Raw genomic sequence first — 24,479 nt, forward strand, 5'->3', positions numbered from 1 at the left:
TCTTGGCTTTGGGACCCCTCAGTGCATCTTTTAAAAAAATTTTTGCAACGTTTCTTTATTTTTGAGGGAGAGATGGACAAAGTGCGAGTCGGGGAGGGGCAGAAAGAGGGAGACACGGAATCCGAAGCAGGTTCCAGGCTCCGAGCTGTCAGCACAGAGCCCGACGCGGGGCTCGAACTCACGAACCGCGAGATCATGACCTGAGCCGAAGTCGGGCGCTCAACCAATTGAGCCACCGAGGTGCCCCTCAACACATCTTTTGTAAACATCTTCAGCGGATGCAAAGAAAACACAAAGCGACACACAAATGAATTCTCCAGAAATACTTGCTGGGGGCTCACTTTTTAAATTCCTTGGTTCTCCCCCTCACTCTCTGCCTCTGTGTGTTTAGCTTTAAAATGTGTACCTTTCTTTCCAACTATTCTCCACTCTTGTTCTTCATAGCGAGTTAAAAAAAATACAAAGACACTGTCAGGAGCCCTTGTCTCAATAATTCATCACGTTGCTCTCCCATTTTTTCTGGCCCTGATCCCTAACTTGAGGTTGGCGGGCTGGTCATCTCCTCTTCTGCTTTGTTTCTGTTTTGTTTCACGGTGACATCTGTTTCTCATTAGATGCCAAGTGCCCAGATGCCAGGAAATACCCCTGCTCACATCCCTCTCCTTCTCCCCCTTCTCTGCCTCTCTCAGCGCTTGATCCTGACAGTTCCTCAGACCAAGAGTCTCTCCAGAACCACCTTGCGCCTGACTATTTGTCACTGAATTTTGGGCAGGCATATAACTCCACTCCACACACCGCACACCTCCTAAGCCACATCAAAGAGCCAACAGGAAGGGAATCATTCCAAATAAAAAATCACTTCTAACGTAACTACGCCTGCCACAAAACCCAGCTGCAATAGAAATCAGGCCAGCATCTACCTGTTAGGGAGAAGGGCCAACTAGACTTTTTGTAAGGCTATTTAATGTTCGTGAGAGCAGGGTGCATTACCTCTCGCCTGGACTATTTGATTTTGTTTATTTTTTTAAAAAAAATTTTAATGTTTATTCCTTTTTGAGAGACAGAGCATGAGCAGGGGAGGGACAGAGAGAGACAGAGAGAGAGAGAGAGAGAGAGAGAGAGACAGAATCTGAAGCAGGCTCCAGGCTCTGAGCTGTCAGCACAGAGCCTGATGTGGGGCTCGAACCCAGGAACCGTGAGATCATGACCTGAGCTGAAGTCGGACGCTCAACCGACTGAGCCACCCAGGTGCCCCTACATTATTTCATTTCATTTATTTCTACCTGTGACAGAGAGATTATTATTGTTTTATAAGTAGAAAATCTGAGAACTGAGAGGGGAGAAATAACTTGTTCAAATACACTTTTCGGGGATCCCAAACAGTTGCTAGGAGCCTGGTCTGTAAGCCTTAAAATTCCACATTATTTTTTTGTTCCACAGTGGGGGATTTAGGTCCGGAGTCACCAGTCGTTCATTCTGTCTGCTTCGTACCCTGAGTACCTCTCTATCCTCAGGACTGTCCTGAGTGTGAGATGAGAGCGTTGTTGGGTTTTGTTCTTTCAGGTCAAAAGCAGATGAAAATAAATGCATTGCAGGTTAGGAAAAGCAATTTATATAAAATGCCTCTCGCCTTCAGCCTCAAGCCTCGAAGAAGGCTTTGGAAGGGAGGAAGCTTCAGTGCTTAGCAGAAGGGCGGAGCCTTCATTGGGAGAGCTGTGAGGTCTGAATGCTCTCTGACTGAAGCAGCCGCTTACTTCTCTGTCCTTTCTCAGCCAGAAGCAGCCAGACAATGGCCATGCTGAGTGGTCTTTATGGAGAACGTAGATGGACAAAGCGGGAGGCTACGGTGTTAGGAGAAAAGGGAAGCAAGTTCAGCACTAAATGGCTCATAGCGGGCAAATAGAGTGGCCGCTTTGCGGCCCTGAGTGAGGCCCTTCTCACTAGGAAGGCTGCACCATTGGTCACCGTTCAAACATTTATTCAGTTAACACTCACGTATTGACTGACCTTCCGCTAAGTGCCGGTCACTGCCGTCGGTTCGAGAGCTAGCTGCGGGTGAATAAAACCGCTCTCCTAGATTCCGCGCTTCATTCTTTTGACCGTTTCGCTCATGTAATACAGTTCTAAAAATTGAAGTTTTACCCCAGACATTGAGGAAACTTTACCTTGGAAAACGAGGGCAAATCCGAGTCCGGAGGAGTTAAGGATACGAAGAAAGCAGTAGGCAGGCGCGGAAGGAGTGGAGGCGGGTTAGCAGTTAGATTGGAAAACTTGCTTTCAACAGTCTGTTGCACTCACCTTGCCTGAGACCACATTGACATTCTTCAGAGTCTCTGCAGCTACCAGCCCCTGACGATTGTCAGCAGGGGTATTGATGTCTTAGAAGGCCCTTCGGGGAATTTCTAGAGAAAAAATCCTCTCCTGGGACTTTCTCTTTAGATGATGCAAGATCCGAAGGCAAGTGGTGTATTTGATTCTCCCCCTCTGAGGGATAAATTAAGGGGAAAGTGTCACATAATAATTAGAGATTCCCCAGGGTCGGGTCTCAAAGGCTTCCTTGTGGCCAAATCACCTTGTGTCGCACAGGGGAGTACAGAGCTGGGCCCTGGGGCTGGAGTAGTGGTGGGCGTCAGAACTGACCAGTCGGGGCCCTGCTTCTCTGGAAACGCTCTCTCAGCTTTCACCATGCTGTCCATTCCCTCTGCTGCTCTCAGAACAATGATGATAATACTAATGATAAATCACTTGGGACATCAACAAAAATAAGGACCTGTAAAGAATGTGTCACACAAAGATGCAGTGCTTTATAAAACTATGTTGGAAGATATCAAACACCCAAATAAATGGATTGATATGATGTATTAATGAATAGAACGTCTTGATTACAGAAGCACGGCAATTCTACACAAATGAGTCCATTCCTTCAATGCAATTTCCACCAAAATTCCATTTGGGTAGGTGGAGTGGGGAACGTCAGGAGGAGGGACAAGACTAAGATATTTCAAAGGAGAAGATTAAAATGGTAAGGCCTGTCCTACTATGGATCAAAGGTTATAACAGCGACATAACAAGCAAATGGAAGCCAGGGAATAGACCGACGCAGTGTGGAGCTTTGACATATGGCGGAACAGAAACCACAGAGCAGAGTACGGGGGGGGAGGATGGGCAGAGACGCACAGTGGGTCTACAGAGTAAGGGCTGATTATTACTAAGTGGTACGGGAATCTCGATTTAAACATACGAGAGACATAAAATAAAACTTGTCCTGACATTACATTCCCATACAGCTACAGATAGAATGAAGGTCTAATATGAGAAATCAACTTTAATGCTTTTTTTTTAAAGATTTTATTTTTAAGTAATCTCTATACCCAACATGGGGCTTGAACTCACAACCTTGCGATCAAGAGTCACATGCTCTACTGACTGAGCCAGCCAGGTGCTTCCCTTTGAAAAAAATTTTTTTTTAGTTTTAAAACTTTAATACTTAAAATAAAATTTGAGAGACTATTTTATCACTTCACATAGGGAAAATATCTTAAGTCAATAGAAATATAAATTACAAAGGAAAAGATCATTAAATTCAGGTATATTAGTATTTCCATTTACCAAATGGTACCATTGAGAAAATAAAAAGACAAAGTACCTGTTAGGAAGCTGTATTTGTAAATGATATAACTGACAAAAGTATTTGTAAATAGCTCCTGCAAATTAAAAAGAAAATGATGTTTTTTTAAGTTTTTTTAATGTTTATTTGTTTTTGAGAGGGAGAGAGAGACATAGTGTAAGCCAGGGAGGGGCAGAGAGAGAGGGAGACACAGAATCCGAAGCAGGATCCAGGCTCCAAGCTGTCAGCACAGAGCCGGTCGCAGGGCTGGAACCCATGAATGGCAAGATCATGACCTGACCCAGAGTCAGGTCACTCAACCGACTGAGCCACCCAGGCACCCCTAAAAAGAAAACGATTTTAAAAACCAGGTGAATACGTGCATATAATATACACACAGATGCACACATATACACTCAGCCTCACTGATAAGCAGGGAAATGCAAATCGAAAAAATAGTGCATTATTTATACGTACAACTGAACAGCAACAAATGTGACCACACACAATGATGAACAGTAGTAGAAATTCATGCTTCGTTGATGGAATACAGACGTTGAAAAACAATTTGGTCGTCTCTCACAGAGCTGAAGGCATGAATGCTCGACAACACAAAATGTTCACGCCTAGCGAATGATTAATTTGTGTCCCATTAACACGAGATGGAAGTATGTATTTAGAGCTGCAGCCACGTAGGTTGATATGAATGATTCTCAAAAATATGCTGAGTGAATAAGCAAGTTGCGCAACAACACCTAAACTATCATTCAATTTACACAGAGTTAAATAGACAAAACTAAACACTGTGTTTTTTTGACTGAATATCCACACGCTTACAGGGTAATGAACACAACATCCGGGTTAACGGTGATATGCAGCATTTGAGGGTTTGGGGGCAAGGATCGGATTGAGGAGGAGCGTTTAGTGGACTTCAAAGTTATTAATAATGTTCTTTCTTACCTGGGGTCATGGGTTCGTGTGAATGAGAGGTAAAAATGTAAAGCAAGATGGACATAAAAAGGTAAACTACTCTCTAAAGAAAAGCAAGAAGGGGGAAATGAAGGCCATGTGGTAGCCCAAAAGCAACCATAAATAGAGGGTGAGTATGTATTTTAAGATGAATGCATTTGAACAGATTTATAAGCGGAAGGAGCAGACAACATAGAGAGGAAGCAGTGAGAAGATTCTTAAAATTAGTGAATTCACTCATTCATCCAATTACTTATTTTTTTTAACAATGTATCCATTCATCAAGTGCTTATCAGGGGTCTGTTTTAAAATGCCACCTTCTTACATGCAAATATTTGTTGAATGAATAAATAATTTTGCTATAATTGATGGATGCCACCTTAATAAGGTGATTCTTTAAAATTATCTTAATGTTTATTTTATTTGTAAGAGAAAGAAAGAGAGACAGAGTGCGAGCAAGGGAGGGGCAGAGAAAGAGGGAGACGCAGAATCTGAAACAGATTCTCGAACCCACGAACCATGAGACCATGACCTGAGTTGAAGTTGGATGCTTAACCAATTGAGCCACCCAGGCGCCACCTTCATAAGGTGATTTATATCGCAAACGACATGTACTACAAATGTTTAATTAAAGCTCCATTGTATGAAATGAAATGAAATGAAATGAAATGAAATGAAATGAAATGAAGTGAAATGAAATGAAATGAAATGACATGGAATGAAGTGAAGTGAAGTGAAGTGAAGTGAAATGAAATAAGATAAAATAAGATAAAATAAAATAAAATAAAATAAAATAAAGTAAAGTAAAATAAAATACTACCTTTTTAAAAACTAGTCACTGAGTCAACAGTGTCACCCTTACTCTACCATGTATATTCCTTTCATTATCAGGGTTGCTGTTGTTTTTGCTTTTGTTTTTGTTTTTAACTCAAATCCATTTTCAAATTCTATTTCCTTTCTATATGTACTGCTGCCAGTCCATTAGTTTTTTAACACTTCATGCCTGTTTTCTATGTCTTTTTGTAAAAGAATAAAAATCATCTTGTGGTGTACGTTTTTTCTTCCTCTGGCTTTGCTCACCTGGAGGTAAATGTTAGACTCACGTTTTAGTTTAAAAAAAAGAGAAAAAGAAAGAATGAAAGTATCCTTCTGGTTGTATTCCCCACTCATTATGTGGGGGAACTTGTCGAACCTCAGGTCTCTCCAAGGGCTAGCTCGTCAATACCTCTTTCCGGTGGCAGGAAAAGCACCTGCCACTGAGACCATCGAGGCATGCCACATACCCTCCGTGGGACCCCCTCGTTCTCACTCCTGCCACTACTGCTAATGGCTCTGTGATCCCCGGGATGCCTCTGAAAAGTTCTGCTGAGCCTCGCTGGGCAGCTGCTGGCAGAATCTTCTATGTTGTTCTACAGGGTTGCTGTGTGTCGCTGAACTACTCTGAAGCTGCTTCGGTGCAAAGTGGAGAAAACCTTCTGCCTTTGAACCACATTTTGTTAGCTTCACTCCTCTTGTTCCTCATCCTTCTTCTGTCTCGGCAGATAATTTCTATATAAACTGTCCTCTCACCCTTTGGACAAGAAAGAAAACCAAGTAACCCTTGCCATGTGGCGTCTAGCCAGACTCAAAGACCTGGCTTCCCAAAGGTGTGGTAACTTCACGAAAGGGGAGCATGGCAGCCAGCGTTCTCCTAATTAACCACAGGGGACATGGAGTTGCTTTCTGGGACCAGAGAGAACCTTTCTGAAGAGAGCCCTTCTCCCACTGGACGATCCCCTGAGACGCCCGGGGCTGTGCTTGGAGTCATAACTCTCCTGTTTGTAGACTGCACAACCATGGAGATGAGGACATTCATCAGACAGAGGTGGCCCCTGGCTTCTGGAAGAGGTGGCTTTGGGATGAGGGGTGGGCTCTGTACTTTGGTGTGTGCATGGGTGGCATTTAGGGCTGTGTATTGGGGAATTTTATTTTTTCTGTTCGTTTTCAGTGCAGACCTGTGGAAGCTTGGTCTAGGCTTAGCAGCATGAGTGAGGTAGGGGGAAAGGCCCATAGCTCAGGGATGAGGGGGTTGGTGGATTTCCCAGGACTACCAATGGTCATAACAAACATCATTGAATTTTGTCTGGGCCACTAGCTGTATGACTCTCTTAGCCTCCATGATTTCTGGGTTAACTTCTGATGCAGGAAGCTTGCGTTTTATTTAGTGGAATCAGAACATGCCCTCAAGAAAAAGCAATGCCGTGGCAGCCAGAGGAGCCTAGTCGTTGAGATTCTAAAAGGGTGCTCCACTCTTCCAGAAAATACACAACTCCAATTAGATATGATTGGAAGGCCCAATATTGCCTTCCTATATGCATCTCCTTTCCTAAAGACTCAAGTTTCTGAAGACCTGCCAATTTTCCTCTTTTCCACGTTTCGATTTCCTAATTCCAAAATGTATTGGCCACAGAGCAAAATGTTAGTTTCCCTATTGATCTCCCCGCTGCCTCTGAAAGAAGAATCCAGAACATTATAACAGTGTTAACTTCTGTCATGAGGAATTTATACAGGGAATAATAGAACTGAGAGATCTTGGGATGTCAAAATGATTTAAAAGTCTCATGTACATTCACATTATTTATCATGCTAAGAAGTTTAGGCTTTATTCGGCAGCCTCTACGATTCACCTCCACGTCTGTTTTCAGACACAGTATTGACAGCTTTGCATTTAAGAAAGATTATTCCAGAATCTGAGTGGATGGTAACTTGGGACAAATCAAGTCTGAAAACAATGAGTCTAGATAAGAGTAATTCAGGCAAGAGACCATCAGAGCCTACACTGCTTTTGCTTGTGAACTTCTGTTTTTTCTTAAGTAGACGTTTTCTTAAAGAAAAACAAAGGGAAATTTTGCCTTTCGTATTTCTCCTGTTTCAACATAGGTTTAATATTCTGCTGTATTTACAAAAAGGAAGAACGAAAAAAATTAAAAATATTTGGCTGCCATATACCATGCTGACTCTCCGTTTGTTTAAATCCTCTGGAATTCTGCTTTCAGAATAATTTTATCTATTTTTTGTATCTATTGTCAGCTCACAATTGCCTTGACTCTTTGGGATTGATATCAGTTGTTTTCTCCTTCGAGGTATTGATTTTAATTTAAAAGTTTTGAGATATGACTGGCACTTAACATCGTGTAAGTTCAAGGTGTGCGTGGCGGCGTGATGCATTTGTAGACTGCGGTGTGATTCCCGCCACAGCTCGATTAACATCGCTCCCCCGTCATGCGACTGTGAAGTCCCCATCTCTGACAATTTCACCCCGAGGTGGTTTAATACAGCGAAGGCACGTCTCAGAGTTCCGCCACATATACAAGCATTTAAGGGCAAACAGGCACATTATCACACCTGTTCTTCGGAGTTCATGGAAGTCCCAACTTTATTCTTTTTTTTTCTTTTTTATTACTGAAATATAATCGACATCCGGTCTTAGGTTAGTTCGGGGTGTGCGGCATTGTGATCTGACACCTGTATGCGTCACGCAGTGTTCACCGAGGTATCTGCAGCCACCTCCTGTCGCCATACACTGTCATTACGACACTGATTGTATTCCCTATGCTCTACTTGTCTTTCCCATGACTTATTTGATAACTACGTGTTAGTGCCTCTTAATGCCCTTCATCCAAATCTCTGTTCTTCAGGCTCTCTGATTATGAGAAGAAAGAAAAAATCAAAGACAAAATTAATCAGACAAATTAAAGACAAAATTATCAGAATTCTCTCTGGCAGAAAAGCTAACCTGGTGAGATCAGGTGATGGACCGTCTGTTAAGGCAGGGGCACAGAAATGTATGTGTCACGGTCCTATTGTTATCCCCTCCCCTCCAGCCTCAGAGGCTGCTTGGCTTGTTGTGTTATTTTATCATTTCAGATGAGGGGGCAGGTATATTTCTAGCCAATCTACATATCCTGGTCACCTGGTTTTTTTGCTACCCCCCCCCCCCAATTCTAGCATTCCGTATGCCACGGATTCTCAACTGGGACAATTTTACTCCCTCTTTTCCCCTGTAGGGACACTTGGCAATGTCTAGAGACATCTTGGTGATCATGACTGGGGGAGGGGTCCATGCCACGGGCACCCAGGAGGTAGAGGTCAGCGTTGCTGCCAATCGTCCTACAATGGACAGGGAAGCTTCCAGCCTTTCACCTCCAGCAAAGAACTATCTGGTCCGAAATGTCAGTTGAGGAGATCTGCTCTATGCTAATTAATGAACCCTATGGTGTGGATACAGACGTGGATATTTGACGCTCTTACAAAACCTGTTCAGTGTGGACTGCCGATTAGTCTTCTTTTAAAAACATTTTTTAAATGTTTATTTTTCAGAAAGAGAGAGAGAAAGTGAGGGGTGGGGGGGGGGGCAGAGAGAGAGAGGGAGGCACAGAATCTGAAGCAGGCTCCAGGCTCTGAGCTGTCAGCACAGAGCCCAAAGTGGGGCTCAAACCCACAACCCTTGAGATCGTGACATGAGCTGAAGTCAGATGCTCAACTGACTGAGCCACCCAGGTGCCCCTAAGATACCCACTTTAAATGATCTTATTCTTACCCACAGAGGGGATCATTCTGTCACAACTCATTTTGTGTCTCCAACATTTCATCTCCAAACAATAAAGATGTCTACCGACTTAAGTTGTTTCTAATTTACTAGTATAACAAATACTCCAATGAGTTTTCGTATACAATATTTTACTCTTCAGAATATTTTCCTCGTGCTATTTTGGTGAAACGGAGGCTCTAAACAGTCTCAAGAGTCTCAATAAAAATTGCCAAAATGCCATTGAGAAGAGTCTGTACCAACTTAAGTGTCCGAACAGCAAAATCACTTGCCTAGTTAACAGAATAGTTGGTCACATATGGTGTCATAATTACTGCTAAGTATTTGCAAGTTAGACAGGATCACCTTATAGCTTGAAGAGCCACTCACAGACACATGTCGGAACTGACTTTGTGACGTCTCTGTCATCTTGTCATCATCAACCCCATTGTGCTTATGGTTCACATTGTCTGAAAAATTCGAGAGTAGGTAGGTCCTCTTGGAAGCTTGAAGGTTAAGTAGATGACCTACATAGGTTTGGGACCAAAACAAAAAATGTACACATCATGTAAACACATGTATGTGTCCATTTTTAAAATTAACAGCACTATATTAAAATGCTCTGTGTTGTGTCAGGCTGTATTAAAATTTCACACCAGTCTCACCTCAGTGTCTTTTTTCCTTACTGTTTTTCTGTCCCGGATTGTTTCTCCCTGCCTCTCTGTCTGCCGTGGAATTTATACTCACCATTACAAAGGCCACACCATCCTATCCCCTGGGATAAAGGTCTCTGCCTTCTCCCCAAACGACACTAGGAATTTTAGGGACTGAGGTAAATGTCTCTAGAAAAGTAAGTGTTGGCCCAGCTGCTGTGGGAAACAGACCAAGGACACAGGGCAATTGTCAGGGGTTTTGTGAAGAGAAGGAAGGCAGCCAGCAGCTGGGGGAAGAAGAGAGACGTGTCAAGAATGGAAATGTCAGGGGCGCCTGGGTGGCTCAGTCGGTTGAGCGCCGACTTCGGCTCAGGTCATGATCTCGCGGTCCGTGAGTTCGAGCCCCGCATCGGGCCCCTGTGCTGACAGCTCAGAGCCCGGAGCCTGTTTCGGATTCTGTGTCTCCCTCTCTCTGACCCTCCCCCATTCATGCTCTGTCTCTCTCTGTCTCAAAAATAAATAAACGTTAAAAAAAAAAATTTAAAAAAAGAATGGAAATGTCAGTAGCCTAGGACACAAGAAGCAGATCTCAGTCACCTCCATCCAGGTAGCTGGATAAACTCTCAGGCCCATTTGGGGGTGCCGACCTGGAAGAAGAAGAGCTTACCTTAACCCCTCAACCCTTGGAAATGTAAATCCTTTCCTATATTATTGTGAGCTTTTTGAAACTCAAGAAAAAAGTTTTCTGTGTGAAGAAAATTGTACAGAAGTTTCTCTGGTTATAAAATCAAACTACATTTATTTGAAGTAAATATTTAAGAATCTAGTTCTTTGATATTTGAATTACTGCTTAAAAATCTTAGTATTCCAGGAGTGCCTGGGTGGCTCAGTCAGCTAAGCATCCGACTTCGGCTCAGGTCATGATCTCTTGGTTTGTGGGTTCAGGCCCCGCGTCAGGCTCTGTGCTGAGAGCTCAGAGCCTGGAGCCTGCTTCAGATCTGTGTCTCCCTTTCACTCTGCACTCCCCCCCCCCCACTTGCTCTCTGTCTCTCTCTCTCAAAAATAAACATTAAAAAACATTTTTAAAAATCTTAGCATTCTATTTATAAATCTAATAGATTTTATCCCTCACTATTAAAGATGTTTGACACCTATTTCATCTGATTGATAAGCTTGGCGATTAAATCCTTTTAAACATTTCAATGATATACATTATTTTGTTTTTAAGAACCTCAATATTCTAACTTAAATAACAAAGCCTCTACAGTTTCTAAAAATAACCTTTATAATAAAGAAATAAAAAATACGGCTACTGCGATATCCTTTTTTAAAAATGTTTATTTACTTTCGAGAGAGACACAGAGAGAGAGAGCATGAAGGGGGGATGGGGGGGATAGAGAAAGAGGAAGACACAGAATCCTAAGCAGACTCCAGGCTCTGAGCTGTCAGCACAGAGCCGGACGCGGGGCTCAAACCTGTGAACCAGGAGCTTAACCGACTGAACCACCCAGGCACCCCTAATCCTAAATTCTTTTGAGTGTTTCCATCCTGTGATCAACATGGTGAGATCCCAATTTTAAATAACAAGCGTAATATTTTGAATTTTATTAACTATAAATTTTACCTCAATAGAGTTGATTTTTAAAAAGTATAAATTACTGGCTCTATTACAAATTTAAAATTCGAATTAGAAGTTCGATTTGGTATCCTAATAGGTCAAACTGTTAAATAATTAAATTATTTAATTAAATTAAATTAAATTATAAATTAAATTAAATAATGCAAATACACAAAATACTAAATGCATAGACTTTTCTTAGGGCAAAAGAGAAATGATAGGTTTTGATTCTATTACCTGTTTCTACAGTTGGCTCTAAAATCTTTCTGGGCTTAAAAGATGCTAACCCACTACAGAAATTATTATATGACCCATTTCTTTATTCCTGCAACAATTATTTACTGAGGCTACTATGCCAAGAACTGTTTCAGGTGCTTGGGATACAGTTGAGAACAATTTCCTGCCTTTACATAGCTAACACTGTGGTGAGGGGAGATGTTTTTTAAAATACATATTAATAGGGGCGCCTGGGTGGCGCAGTCGGTTAAGCGTCCGACTTCAGCCAGGTCACGATCTCGCGGTCCGTGAGTTCGAGCCCCGCGTCAGGCTCCGGGCTGATGGCTCGGAGCCTGGAGCCTGTTTCCGATTCTGTGTCTCCCTCTCTCTCTGCCCCTCCCCCGTTCATGCTCTGTCTCTCTCTCTCTGTCCCAAAAATAAATAAAAAACGTTGAAAAAAAAATTTAAAATACATATTAATAGTAAACCAGAAAATTGGCAAATTATATGAAACTATGTCCTGTGGGAAAAAGAAAAGAAAATGTTGCAGGACAAGAGGGTCTGGTATGGGTAAGGAGATCATAATTTTAAGCAGAGTGGTCACATTGGACCTCATTTAGTAGGTCACATTTGGACAAGGATTTGGACAAGAAGTTAGTCGTATGGTTATGTGGAGGGAGAATAATCCAGGCAGCAGGTAAACCTGGTGAGAGAGCCCCAAGGTGGGCAAGCACTGGCCTGTTCAAGGATTCAAGGAGACCACTGTGGTTGGGATGGAGTAGAGGTGGAGGGAGACCACTGCAGGGCGAGTGCAGGGAAATAAAAAAGATGGAACCTCGAGGGCCTCAAAGGCTATTGTATGTATTTATAGTTTCCTAATTTATTCTGAGAATGGGGGCCAGTGAGAGTTTGGAACACAGGAGAGTTATCCTGATTTAGAATTTAAAAAACAAAAACAAAAACAAAAACAAAAAACATGGCTGCTTCCTGTTGAGAAGACAATGAAGGGAGATACGGAGAAAGCTGGAGTCCTGGGGAGGATATTGCTACAATCCTGTGAGAGACGATGGTGGCCTAGGTCAAGATGGCAGCAATGGAGGTGAAGAAATGTGGCTGAATTCTAGATATAATTTGACAACAGAGCTAACAGGTTTTCTGATGGATTGAAAATGAAGTGGGAAAGGGAAGAGTCAAGGATGACCAACTGGGATAGCAGAGATGCCATTAACTGAAACCAGAAGGGGATGTTGGGAGGAGAGAAATCATAAGTTTAGTTTAAGCATAAGTGGACTTTTGAAAATCTACTAAAAACACTGGGTAGGTGGGCCTTCACACTTGGGAGTGAAGGCCAGGATGAAGACATACGTGGCAATCGTTAGTGTATATCATGTATCTAACGCCGTGAGACTGAAGGAAACCACCCAGGGTATGAGTTTTGGGGCACTCCACTGTTACAGATTTGGGGGAATAGGGAGAATCAGAAAATGTGACTCAGAAAGAGTGCCCAATAGGAAGAAAAAAACAAGTGTCCCCAAGGCCAAATGAACAAAATAAAGGAGGAAGAGGTGATTGACTTTGCCAAATCCTGCAATAGTCAAGTAAAATGAAGACTGAAAATTGGCCATGGACGTAGTCACCTGGAGGCCACTCTTGAACTCAATGAGAGAAGCGTGCATGAAATGTTGCAGGGAAAAACCCGAATTGAGTAATGCCATAGAAAAGAATCAAAGAGAAATTGGAAACTTCAAGTACAGATCATTCTTTCATGGAGTTTAACTGCTGATGAAAGCAGAGAAGTAAGGTATTAAGGAACAAGTGGGATCACTGAAATATTTTAACTGTGATTCACAATAAAGAACATATTTTAAATCACAATATAAGATCCACATACATACATATTCATTTCCATATTTGTAACAAAAACACTTTATAAAACAGTACTTACACTTACTCCATTCAGTGTTTCTTGTCTTTTGTATTCTTTTTTTTCTCCTTATTCTATTCCATTAACATTGGAACTGATTTCACCACCTATTAACGGGTCGCAACCCTTAGTATGAAAACAAGAAGAACTTTAACGTAAGGAGTCTTTAACTCTAATTACACTTGTTTATGTGTGTGTTTCTGTTTATTTGTTTTAATTTTATTTGGTTAACATAGAGTGCAATACTGGTTTCAGGAGTAGAATTGAATGATTCATCACTTACATACAACACTCAGTGCTCATCACAAGTGCCCTCCTTCATGCCCACTACCCATCTAGCCCATCCCCCCTCTTTCCTCTATCAACCCTCCGTTTGTTCCCTATTGTTAAGAGTCTCTTGTGGTATGCTTCCTTCTCTCCTCTTCCCCCCCTTTCCCATATGTTCATCTGTTTTGTTTCTTAAATTCCATATATTGATGAAATCATATGGTATTTGTCTTTCTCTGATTTACTTATTTCACTTAGCATAATACATTCTAGCTCCATCCACATCATTGCAAATGGCAAGATTTCATTATTTTTGATGGTTTAGTAATATTCCTTTGTGTATACACCACATCTTTACTCATTCACCAGTGGATGGATATTTGGACTCTCTCCATAATTTGGCTACTGTTGATAATGCTGCTATACACACTGGGGTGCACCTGCCCCTTCAAATCTGTATTTTTGTATCCTTTGGGTAAATACCTAATAGTGCAATTGCTGGGTCGTAGGGTAGTTCTCTTTTTAGTTTTTTGAGGAACCTGCATACTGTTCTCCGGAGTGGCTGCACCAGTTTGCATTCCCACCAACAGTGCAAGAGGGTTCCCCTTTCTCTGCATTTTCATCAACCCCTGCAAAGCACATTTAATCTACACAGGTAATGCAATCCCTATCAAAATACCACTGGCATTTCACAGAGTTAGAACGAACAATCCTAAAATTGATATAGAGCCACAAAAGACCCTGAATAGCCAAAATAATGTTGAAAAGGAAAACCAAATCTGGAGAGATCACAATCCCAGACTTTAACCTGTATTACAAAGCTGTAGTCATCAAAAAAGTATGGCATTGGCACAAAAACAGACACATAGATCAATGGAACAGAATAGAAAACCCAGCAATGGACCCACAACTATATGGTCAACTGATCTTTGAAAAATCAGGGAAGAGTATCTAATGGGAAAAAAAGATAGTCTTTTCAGCAAATGGTATTGGGCAAACTGGACAGCAACATGCAGAAGAATGGAAGTGGACCACTTTCTTTCACCATAAACAAAAGTAAATTCAAAATGGATGAAAGACTAAATGTGAGACAGGAAACCATCAAAATCTGAGAGGAGAACTCAGGCAACTCTAATTACCTTTGTATACATATTTCACAGGTGGTTTCTATGTTTACTTTTGTATTTAATTATAGTTTCTAATCTATTTATAAGAGAGTATTGCATGTTATTAAAAGCCACGTTTTACCTTAAAAAATGATAGTTTAAATGTGATGAAGAAAATATACACTCTCCAACAGTACTGATGAGATGTCAAAATGGCACAATCTTTTCTAGAGTGATTTAACAAAATGTGTCGAAAGAATTAATAAACATCGACATCTATTCGGAAGTAATGCCAGAGAAGGCTTCTTTGATGAAGTACCATGTAAGTTGACACTTGAAGACTGAGAAGGAATCAGCCAGGAAAGTGCGTAAGGGAAATCATTTGTGCAAATGCCCTGAGGTGATTAAACAGCTGAGTGCACTATAGGAACCAAATGCAGATGTGCAGATGGGACAGAGGAAGAGTCACGAAGCGAAGGCTAGAGGCAAAACATGCAGAACCTTGGAGGTCATGTTGTAAGATACTGGAATGTATCTCAATTGCCAAGTGAGGACCCTGGAAGGATTTAAGTAAGCAATTACATTCTTAGAATCACATTTCTATTGTATCGATAGTCGATCAGAGTGGAGCCGAGGTACAGGTGGAAAGTTTGGTTTAAGAAACCGTATCCATTGTCTTTCACTACAGAAAGGAAACGTCCCCAAAATTAGTGACTTAAGACAGAAACTATTTGTCTGTTAATTTATGGGTTGACAATTTGGCCTGGAATCAAATAGGTGGTTCTTCTTGTCCTGGTTCACTCATGTATCCAGGGTCAGCGGCTGGCCAGGAAGCCCGGGCTGAACAGGCTGGCATTAGCTAAGACAGTTGTACTCTTTTCCCTGTGTTCTTTCACCTTCCACAGGCTAGTGTGTGTTGTTCACGCAGCGGCTGCTAAAAAACTTCTTATGACATTGCCTATCACATAGTCAACAATGCTATTGCCATGGAAATTGTGTGCTGGGGAAACGCAACAGACCTTGGAAATGCTACTACTCTTTCAGAGAGTAAAGAGGGGGAAAAATCCCTAATCCAGTTGAAAGCAATTCTTCATTAAAATGTGGCTTCAGGAGTGACATCACCAAGATGATGACATAGGTTGTCCCTGACTTCACTCCTCTACACAAGAACAAATAACAACTATTCAAAAATAGGACACCCCTGAGAGAACCCTAGAGTTCAGGGGTGGGTCTGAAGCAGCCCTTCACCACAAAGACCGTGACAGACTGCGGTCGAAGGGGAAGAGAAGTGTCTATAAATTGACCCATCACCCTTCCTTGCAGGCCAGCACATGGAGCTGTTTCCCTGAGCCTTAGGTTCCTCTAGTGGGAAAGGAGAACCAGAAGGGGGTGGCACACAACCATCAAAAGAAGCCATCAACAAAGTGAAAAGACAACCTATAGAATGAGAAAAAAACATTCGCAAACCATGTATCTGTTAGGGTGTTAATATCCAAAATCTATAAAGAATTCATTCAACTAAAACACAAAAACCCAACCCAATTAAAAAAATGGATAAAGGACCTAGGTAGATATTTCTCCACAGAAGATAAATGGAAGGGCAACAGGTACATGAAAAGGGGCTCAACATCACTAGTCATTGGGAAAATGCAAACTAAAACCAATGAGATGTCACCTCACACCTGGTAGAATGATCATCTCCAGAAAGACCAGAGATACCAAGTGCGGGTGAAGATGTGGAGAAGAGGGAACCCCCCGCACTGCTGAACCGTTGGTGGGAACGCAAACTGGTGCAGCCACCCTGGAAAACAATATGGAGGGTCCTCAAAAAATTAAAAATGCAACTACCATATGTTCCAGCAACTCCATTTCTGAGAATATACCCAAAGGAAATGAAAACACCAACTCGAAAAGATATTCGCACTCTCATGATCATGGAAGCATTGTTTACAGTAACCAAGACATGGAAACAACTTAAGTATTCATCAATGGATGAGTGGATAAAGAAAATGTGATATATATATATATATATGTATATCACAACCTATGTCATATATATATATCACATTTATAATATATATACACACATATATATAAATATATATATAAGAAATGTGATATATATATGCATATATATAGTGGATTATTACTTAGTCATGAAAAAGAGGAAATCCTATCATTTGCCACACATGGATGTAACTTAAGGACATTATGCTAAATGATATAAGCCAAACCTAGAAAGACAAGTACCATATGATCTCACTTATATGTGGAATCTTAAAAAAAAAAAAAAAATCTCAGAAAAGAGATCAGACTCTGGTAGAGGGGGAGAGGAAGGGAGAGGTAAGGTGGTCAAAAGGTACAAACTTCCAGTTATGACATAGATAAATCCTAGGCATATAATGTACAGCATGATGACTAGAGCTAACACTGCTCTATGGTATATAGAAAAGTTCTTAAGAGAGGAAATTCTAAGACCTCTCATCACAAGGAGAAAATTTTCTTCCTTTTTTTCTTGTTTTCTTTGCATTGTATCTACATGGGAAGATGGATGTTAGCTGGACATTTCACACCAGATGTAAATCAAACTGTCATGCTGTGCCTGAAACTTATACAGCAATGGATGTCAATTTTTCTCAATAAAACTGGAAAAAAATATGTATTTATATAATCTATTAATTCTGAGCAAATATATCAAAGAAGGCTCATATTTTAAAAAGACTCTCGGAGTTCCTCTTACTCAGGAGAACTGATGAGAAAAGATCAGAGGAGGAGGTCTCACTAATTAATCTGTGGAGAAATGGGGTGGATGTTTTTTCTCTGGTTATCGGGGGAAATCTCCGGTAGAGAAATCTTCCCAAGAGTATTTTAGAAACAGGTTACAACAGTCCACCTGATGAACTGAAGGGACTTCAGCCGCATAAACCCAGGAAAGGACCTCCTTCGTCTCTGCCAGGGGGTAAGAGAAAAAGGCATGCGGGTCCAAGGTGCGGGTTTGTCCTGAGTCAAGGAGAAAGTGAATTGCCTAGTGGGTAGAAGAAAAGGACACTTAGCCTGTGCTCCTTATGTTGACTTCACTAGCAAAATCTGGGGACATATCTGAGATTGCATGAACGGCAGAAAGCAATTGGGCTCAGGCAGGAGGAGATATATTTATAGGATTTAAAATTGGTGGTGATGGGGGTGCCAGGGTGTTTCAGTCAGTTAAACTTTGGACGTTGGATTCCACTCAGGTCATGATCTCATGATTTTTGAGTTTGAGCCCCACATCGGGCTCTGCACTTACAGTGTGGATCCTGATTGGGATTCTCTCGCTCTCCCTCTCTCTCTTCCCCTTCCCCCTCTCTGCCCCTCCCCTGCTCATATTTGCTCTCTCTCTTGCTCTCTGTCCCTCAAAAAAGAAAAAAATAGTGATGATGTCATACGTCTGGGGCATGATGGCTGAATAAGACTTTTCCCCTAATGATATTGTTCCTCTCTTTGCACACCCTCAGATTTTTTCAAAATTAATTCTGATCCAGGAGGACACCATTTTACATACTGGTCTCTGTTCCCAGTCAGAGGACTATAAACCAAATAAGGTCATGAATAAAGAGTGCAGACATACCTGAGTTTCAGATTCCTGAAAATCTTGTATCAGGGAAGTGAGTCAGACTGAACACAGTCTGGACCCCCCCCACCCCCTGACTAATGTTTTCTACCCACCTTCCTTTCGCCTGGTAGGATTAGGTGAGCTCATTTTGTCTCCTTCCAGTCTCCAACAGATAAACTTCGAATTGGCACATTGATTTCTGTAGAGTAGAACATTGCTTTTGCCAAAACATAAGGACCCAGATTCTATTAAAGAGTGATCATCACTCACTTCGGAGAAATAAATTGAGATGCCAGAAACACAGTGAGACAATAACTGTGTCTGCTTGGGAGGGTCCAAGATGTCTCGGTTTGAAGACGGTGGTCGTGGTCACCTTTGTACTGATTTGCCAATGGAGAGAAGTATGAACCTTCTTTGCCTCTTCCCGGACAATCTACATGTGTGCCAGGGGTTCAGCTGAGCTAAGAGAGAGCAGCAGATTGAAACAACATTGAGGCCGGATGAAAGTAACCGCCAAGCTCTTGATCCCTTACCGTGTTAGTCACTTACTATGATAGCATGAGCAGAAGGCTGAAGACAAAGAAAGCACTTTCCTGCAGCCCATTTCTTATCCCCTGTGAAACTGAGCACTGATCAGGGGTCAGGAGCAGCGGCGCAAGCCCGAGGGTCATTTCAGTGTTGTGGGAGCCCCGAACAAAAGGATCCAGAAGTTTTAGGAACCCTGAGAAGGAGAAGATACAACGTGGACTAAGTCAGCTAAGTCCACTCCTCTCCCTTGTCCCCTGCAGAGGCATCAGTAGAGGTGCCTGAAGAGGACCTTGGTCCAAGGCTACAGATACAGATGTAAGAGTACGCTTGCTGAGCTGACTGGAAACACACAAAGGGCATGACCGGCCAGAGGAGCCACAGTCCTCGCTGCCATCCCCTTAGAGTCTGTGGTGCACAGGCCAGGACCAAGTCTGGTGTCAATGGGGCGGCTTGCCCTGGGCGTCCTGCCTGGGAAAGCCTTTGCAATCGCCTGCAGTTAGGGCTGGAAATCATACAGGTTTTCTGCCAGGGGCCAGACTCCTCAGTGCATATGTAATTTTGAGGCGGAGACAAGAGTGGGAGAGATCTGTTTCCTTATTCTTATCCCTATGCCTTGGACTTTTAAGCCCTTTATTTGAAACGTGTGCATAACTTAAATCTTTTCCCTTTCTCAAGCAAAGCTGATTCCATCCGCTTGGGTCTTGGGCCAGCCTAACCTTTCTGGGACTTTCAGTTCAGCCCTGTTCTTCCAACCTTTCTGGGTTTCTCCAAGCCCCTCCACTTACCTCTTTTAAGCTTCTCAGAGTCCAGAGGACCGAGAAGGGCAAGTCTGTTCCAATGGACTTCCCCAGGCTCATACCATTCTTCTTCTCTATTTGACCTTGGCTTTATCAAGAGTGACGAGTCAAAGTTACTGCTGATGGTTTCCCTACAGATGTGGGTCACTGCAACGGTCCATCCCCCCGAAACTGAGATTTTCTTAGGCAAAAAATACTTTCTTGTAAACTCTTCTGGCCTCTGCCCTTTGGCCAGCTCCCAGGCTAGTTCCATATTTTCAGGTATTCATTAGAGGACCATCCCTATTTCTCAGTATCAGTTTCTGTCTTAGTTCATCCAGCCTGCTGTGACAGACGTGTCACAGACTGGAAGGCTTAAACAACACACATTTCTATCGAGCACCTCTGCAGCCTGGAAGACTGAGGCCCAGGTCAGGAAGATCTGGGGTCTGGTTTGTAGATGACTGCTCCTCTCTGAATCTTCACATGGCAGCTGACAGAGAGAAGCTATTTTTCTCGAGACTCTTAGAAGGGTACTAATGCCTCTCGTGCTCATGACCTCATCTAATCCTTATTACGTCCCCATAGTCCCTCTCCTAACACCATCACATTGGGAGGTAGTTCCAACGTGTGAATCTGAGCGGCAGAGAGCAAAAACATTCGTCCCACAATCGTCCTAGCAATGGAATCATACAACGTGTAGCCTTTGACCTCTTTCCTTTAACACAGTGCATTTGAGATGAATCCACATTGTGTGTCTGTCATTTATTTTCATGGCTGAATAGTATTATACGGGTGTACCAAGTTCGTTTATCCCTTTGCCAGTTGGAGATCATTTGGGTTGTTTACAGTTTTATAAATAAAACCACTATAAATATTTGTTTACAGGTTTTGGTGTGGCCATAGACTTTCTTTGGGCTAAATACTTAGGAGTGGGGATGCTAGGTGATAGACACCCGTGTCTGATTTTACAAGATACTGCTAAACTCTCTTCCACAGAGGCTGCAGCATTCTGTGTTCCCAGCAGCACCTGCAGGAAAGATAATTACTCCACACCCTCCCAGCACTTGGCATCACCAGCTGTTTTGTTAAAACAAAAAATAGGTTAATTGTTCTTATAAATGTGTGACGGTGATGTATCTCGTTGCGGTTTTAAGAGTTTTGAGTTTTCCTGTTTTCTGGAAATGTCTTTAGGCAGATGCATGCCTCACAAATACTTTCTCCCAGGGTGGCTTTTTTTTTTTTTTCATTCCTGAGGGCCATCAATTTTGATGAGGTTCAGTTTGTCAGTTTCTTCTTTTACATATTGAGCTTTTGATGTTAGAGCATCCACACTTTTGTTGTGCCAAAGGTCATAAGGATGTTCTCTTCCGTTTTCTGGGAGACACTTTATGGTTTTGGTTTTACATTTAGATCTGTGACCCATGTTGTGTTCATTCTTGGGTGTGATGCAAGATTTATTTTAGCACACGTATGCCCAGTTTTCCCAGTGCCATTTGCCAAAAATACCTTCTTTCCTCTGTTGAATTCTTGACCATATATGTGAGTGTCTATTTTTGTACTCTCCTTGGCTCCATTGATCTGGGTGTCTGTTCTCCTGACAATATTACAATTACATTGTCTTGATTTCTTTAGCATTACAGTGAGTCTGGAAATGTATATCAGCAGTTCTGAGTCCTCCAAATTTGTTCTCTTCTATCAAGATGTTTTGCTTTGTCCCTCGATTTTTCATTTATAGTTTAGAATCGGCTTCTTGATATCTATTTTAAAAACCCACCTGAGTTTTAACGGAGGTTACATTGAATGAATGTATACATTATATTACATATACAATCATTGTATGTGTGTATACATTCTATATGCATATTCATATGCCAGATGTCCTATAATGGCATATGTTCTATAAATGGCAGAAAAATGAATGGCAATTAATATCTTTAGAATATTTATAATCCTCTTATTTTATGAAAATGTGAGGGATTTGCATGTATAAGAATAATAAACATTTCCTAATTCTCTGTGGGCACTTGATTTTCCAGAAGTTGCCGAAGTGATATTTGTCAGATTTAGTCTATATAAATAACGCAGTTCTTAAAAGAACATTTTCAAGATATATACTTAGTTTTGTAATGAGATCTCTGAAAAATCTCAGAATGAGCCAAATATGTTCCATTGGCTCCATCTATGTTTCAAATGCTTCATTTTAATTTGGAATTTCAAATGGTATTTTTTAATAAAGTTGTAAGCTTTACATTGATTCTGCTTATAAGTAATTTTTCAAGTAGTGTTAATTCAGGGGAAATATCCCTGCCTTCCTAGGGAATATTGGCATACAGCATAATCAAGTGTCCTAATTTCATTGTATGAGGAGTTTGTTTGTTTAATTTATTATTTTTGTGTGAGAAAGAGAGCAGAGGAGAAGGGTAGGGGGAGAAAGAGATAGAATCTTAAAGCACCCTCCATGCTCAGCACAGAGGCTGGATCGGGGTTTGATCCCACAAGCCTGGGATAATGACCCAAGTTGAAATCAAGAGTCAGACGCTCAACTGACTGAGCCACTCAGGCACCCCGTGAGGAGTTCATTTTTAAAAGGTTCTACACGATCTCAAAAGAGAACTTATCTTTCAAATTCCTTTGTGTTCTCAATATTTCTCTTTGGCTCATTCTCGATTCAGGTTTCTGAATTGCTGGGGAATAGTACCCAGTACACTTGATGAGATTCCTTGAACTACTTTTAGAGATCTCTTCATACTTCATGCAATTTCAAAGGACCCAAATTGTGCTGGAATGTCACATTTTGGCTCTCACCTTCTAATTCCTTGATGGTCTTTGTCAGACTATAAACAATCCATGCAGGGAGACTTAGCTAGCTCAGAAACACTCTCTGCTTCTTTTTAATATCTCTGGTGGACTGACATTTAGAAGTGTGATGGAAAGATTTCAAGAACAGGTTTCTCAAGAGAGAACTCCCTGTTCACAGACTGGGCCCTCTTTGTTCTTCCAGAACCCTCTAAAGCTCAGTTTCTGGAATTTCTCTTCCCTCTGTGCTGGCCAGTTTCCACTAGCTTTATCTCTTCCGCTGCTGGGAATAGGTTCCTACCATAGCTTCACCTTGAAATATTTCCCTAAAAACCTCACCCTTTCTCTAACTACACTCAGAATTCCTCTGTGGTCTGATAAAGGAACTGAATACCGAAAACTGGGGATTTTCCAGAAAATGCAGAATACAACTTGACAATAACTGTGTAGACAGGAAAATAAGTAAAAGTCTTGATCGTCTAATCTATAGCCAAGAAACATTAGAGAATGTATCCGGTATGTGATTCAAAATGATTTTGGGAATTCGTATAAAAAGTGATTATTAGTAGTCCCCCTAATATCTTACTTTGCTTTAGTTAGCATAGCTTATAAAGATGACCTTATACAATCTTACTTATTTTTATTTGTCTCCTTCATTGGAATATAAGCTCCATGAAAATGGAGTGTTTTCTTCACTACTGAATTCAACAAGCCTACAGTTGTGTTTGGCACATAGTAGATACTAAATGGACATGTTTCATTAACCCAAGAATGATAGGGATAAATCATCTAACTAAATCATTTCTTCCTTTGAATCTTATTTGAACCAAGAGATCTAACTCTTTATATTTCATCTAGGGAGTGAGCTGTGTCTTTCTACCCAAAGCACTTAAGGCTGTTGAGCCCATGGTAAGAAATAACCGAACTTCGACAGTGACGGAGTTTCTCTTCTCTGGATTCCCCCAGTTTGAAGATGGCAGCCTCCTCTTCTTCATTCCTTTGTTCATCATCTACATCTTCATTGTGATTGGAAATCTCATTGTATTTTTTGCAGTCAGGATGGACACCCGTCTCCACAACCCCATGTACAATTTCATCAGCATCTTCTCCTTCCTGGAGATCTGGTACACGACAGCCACCATCCCCAAGATGCTCTCCAACCTCATCTGCGAGAAGAAGACCATCTCCATTACTGGCTGCCTCCTGCAGATGTACTTCTTCCATTCACTGGGAAATTCCGAGGGGCTTTTGTTGACCACCATGGCCGTTGACAGGTACATTGCCATCTGCAACCCTCTCCGCTACCCGACAATTATGACCCCCCAGCTGTGTGCTCAGCTCTCTGCAGGCTCCTGCATCTTTGGCTTTCTTGTGTTGCTCCCAGAGATTGTTTGGATTTCCACACTGCCTTTCTGCGGGCCCAACCAAATCCATCAGATATTTTGTGACTTTGAACCTGTACTGCGCTTGGCTTGTACAGACACGTCCATGATCCTGCTTGAGGATGTGATCCATGCTGCGGCCATCATCTTCTCTGTCCTGGTTATCGCTGTCTCTTATGTCAGAATCATCACCGTGACCCTGAGGATCCCGTCTGCCGAAGGCCGCCGGAAGGCCTTCTCTACCTGCGCGTCTCATCTTGGTATCTTTTTGATGTTCTATGGCAGCGTGTCCCTCATGTACCTGCGCTTCTCCACCACTTTCCCACCAACTTTGGACACAGTCATTGCACTGATGTTTGCCATTCTTGCTCCCTTTTTCAACCCTATCATCTATAGCTTGAGAAACAAAGACATGAAGATTGCGATTAAGAAGCTTCTCTGCCTTCAGAAGGTGTTTAATGCACCTGCAAGTTGA

The 24,479-nt window shown here is 41.8% G+C and overlaps 1 protein-coding gene across 1 annotated transcript; it reads left to right on the forward strand.

Annotated features, from left to right (window-relative positions):
• The first annotated feature begins 6,285 nt into the window (after positions 1-6,285).
• LOC125925831 (olfactory receptor 6K3-like) lies at positions 6,286-24,479 on the forward strand. Its single transcript, XM_049635074.1, has 5 exons — positions 6,286-6,481; positions 8,098-8,108; positions 8,623-8,787; positions 23,481-23,531; positions 23,589-24,479. Exons 1-5 carry the CDS (start codon positions 6,286-6,288, stop codon positions 24,477-24,479), a joined length of 1,314 nt encoding a protein of 437 aa, XP_049491031.1.

Source organism: Panthera uncia, chromosome F1, assembly GCF_023721935.1.
Source record: "Panthera uncia isolate 11264 chromosome F1, Puncia_PCG_1.0, whole genome shotgun sequence".
NCBI lineage: Eukaryota > Metazoa > Chordata > Mammalia > Carnivora > Felidae > Panthera > Panthera uncia.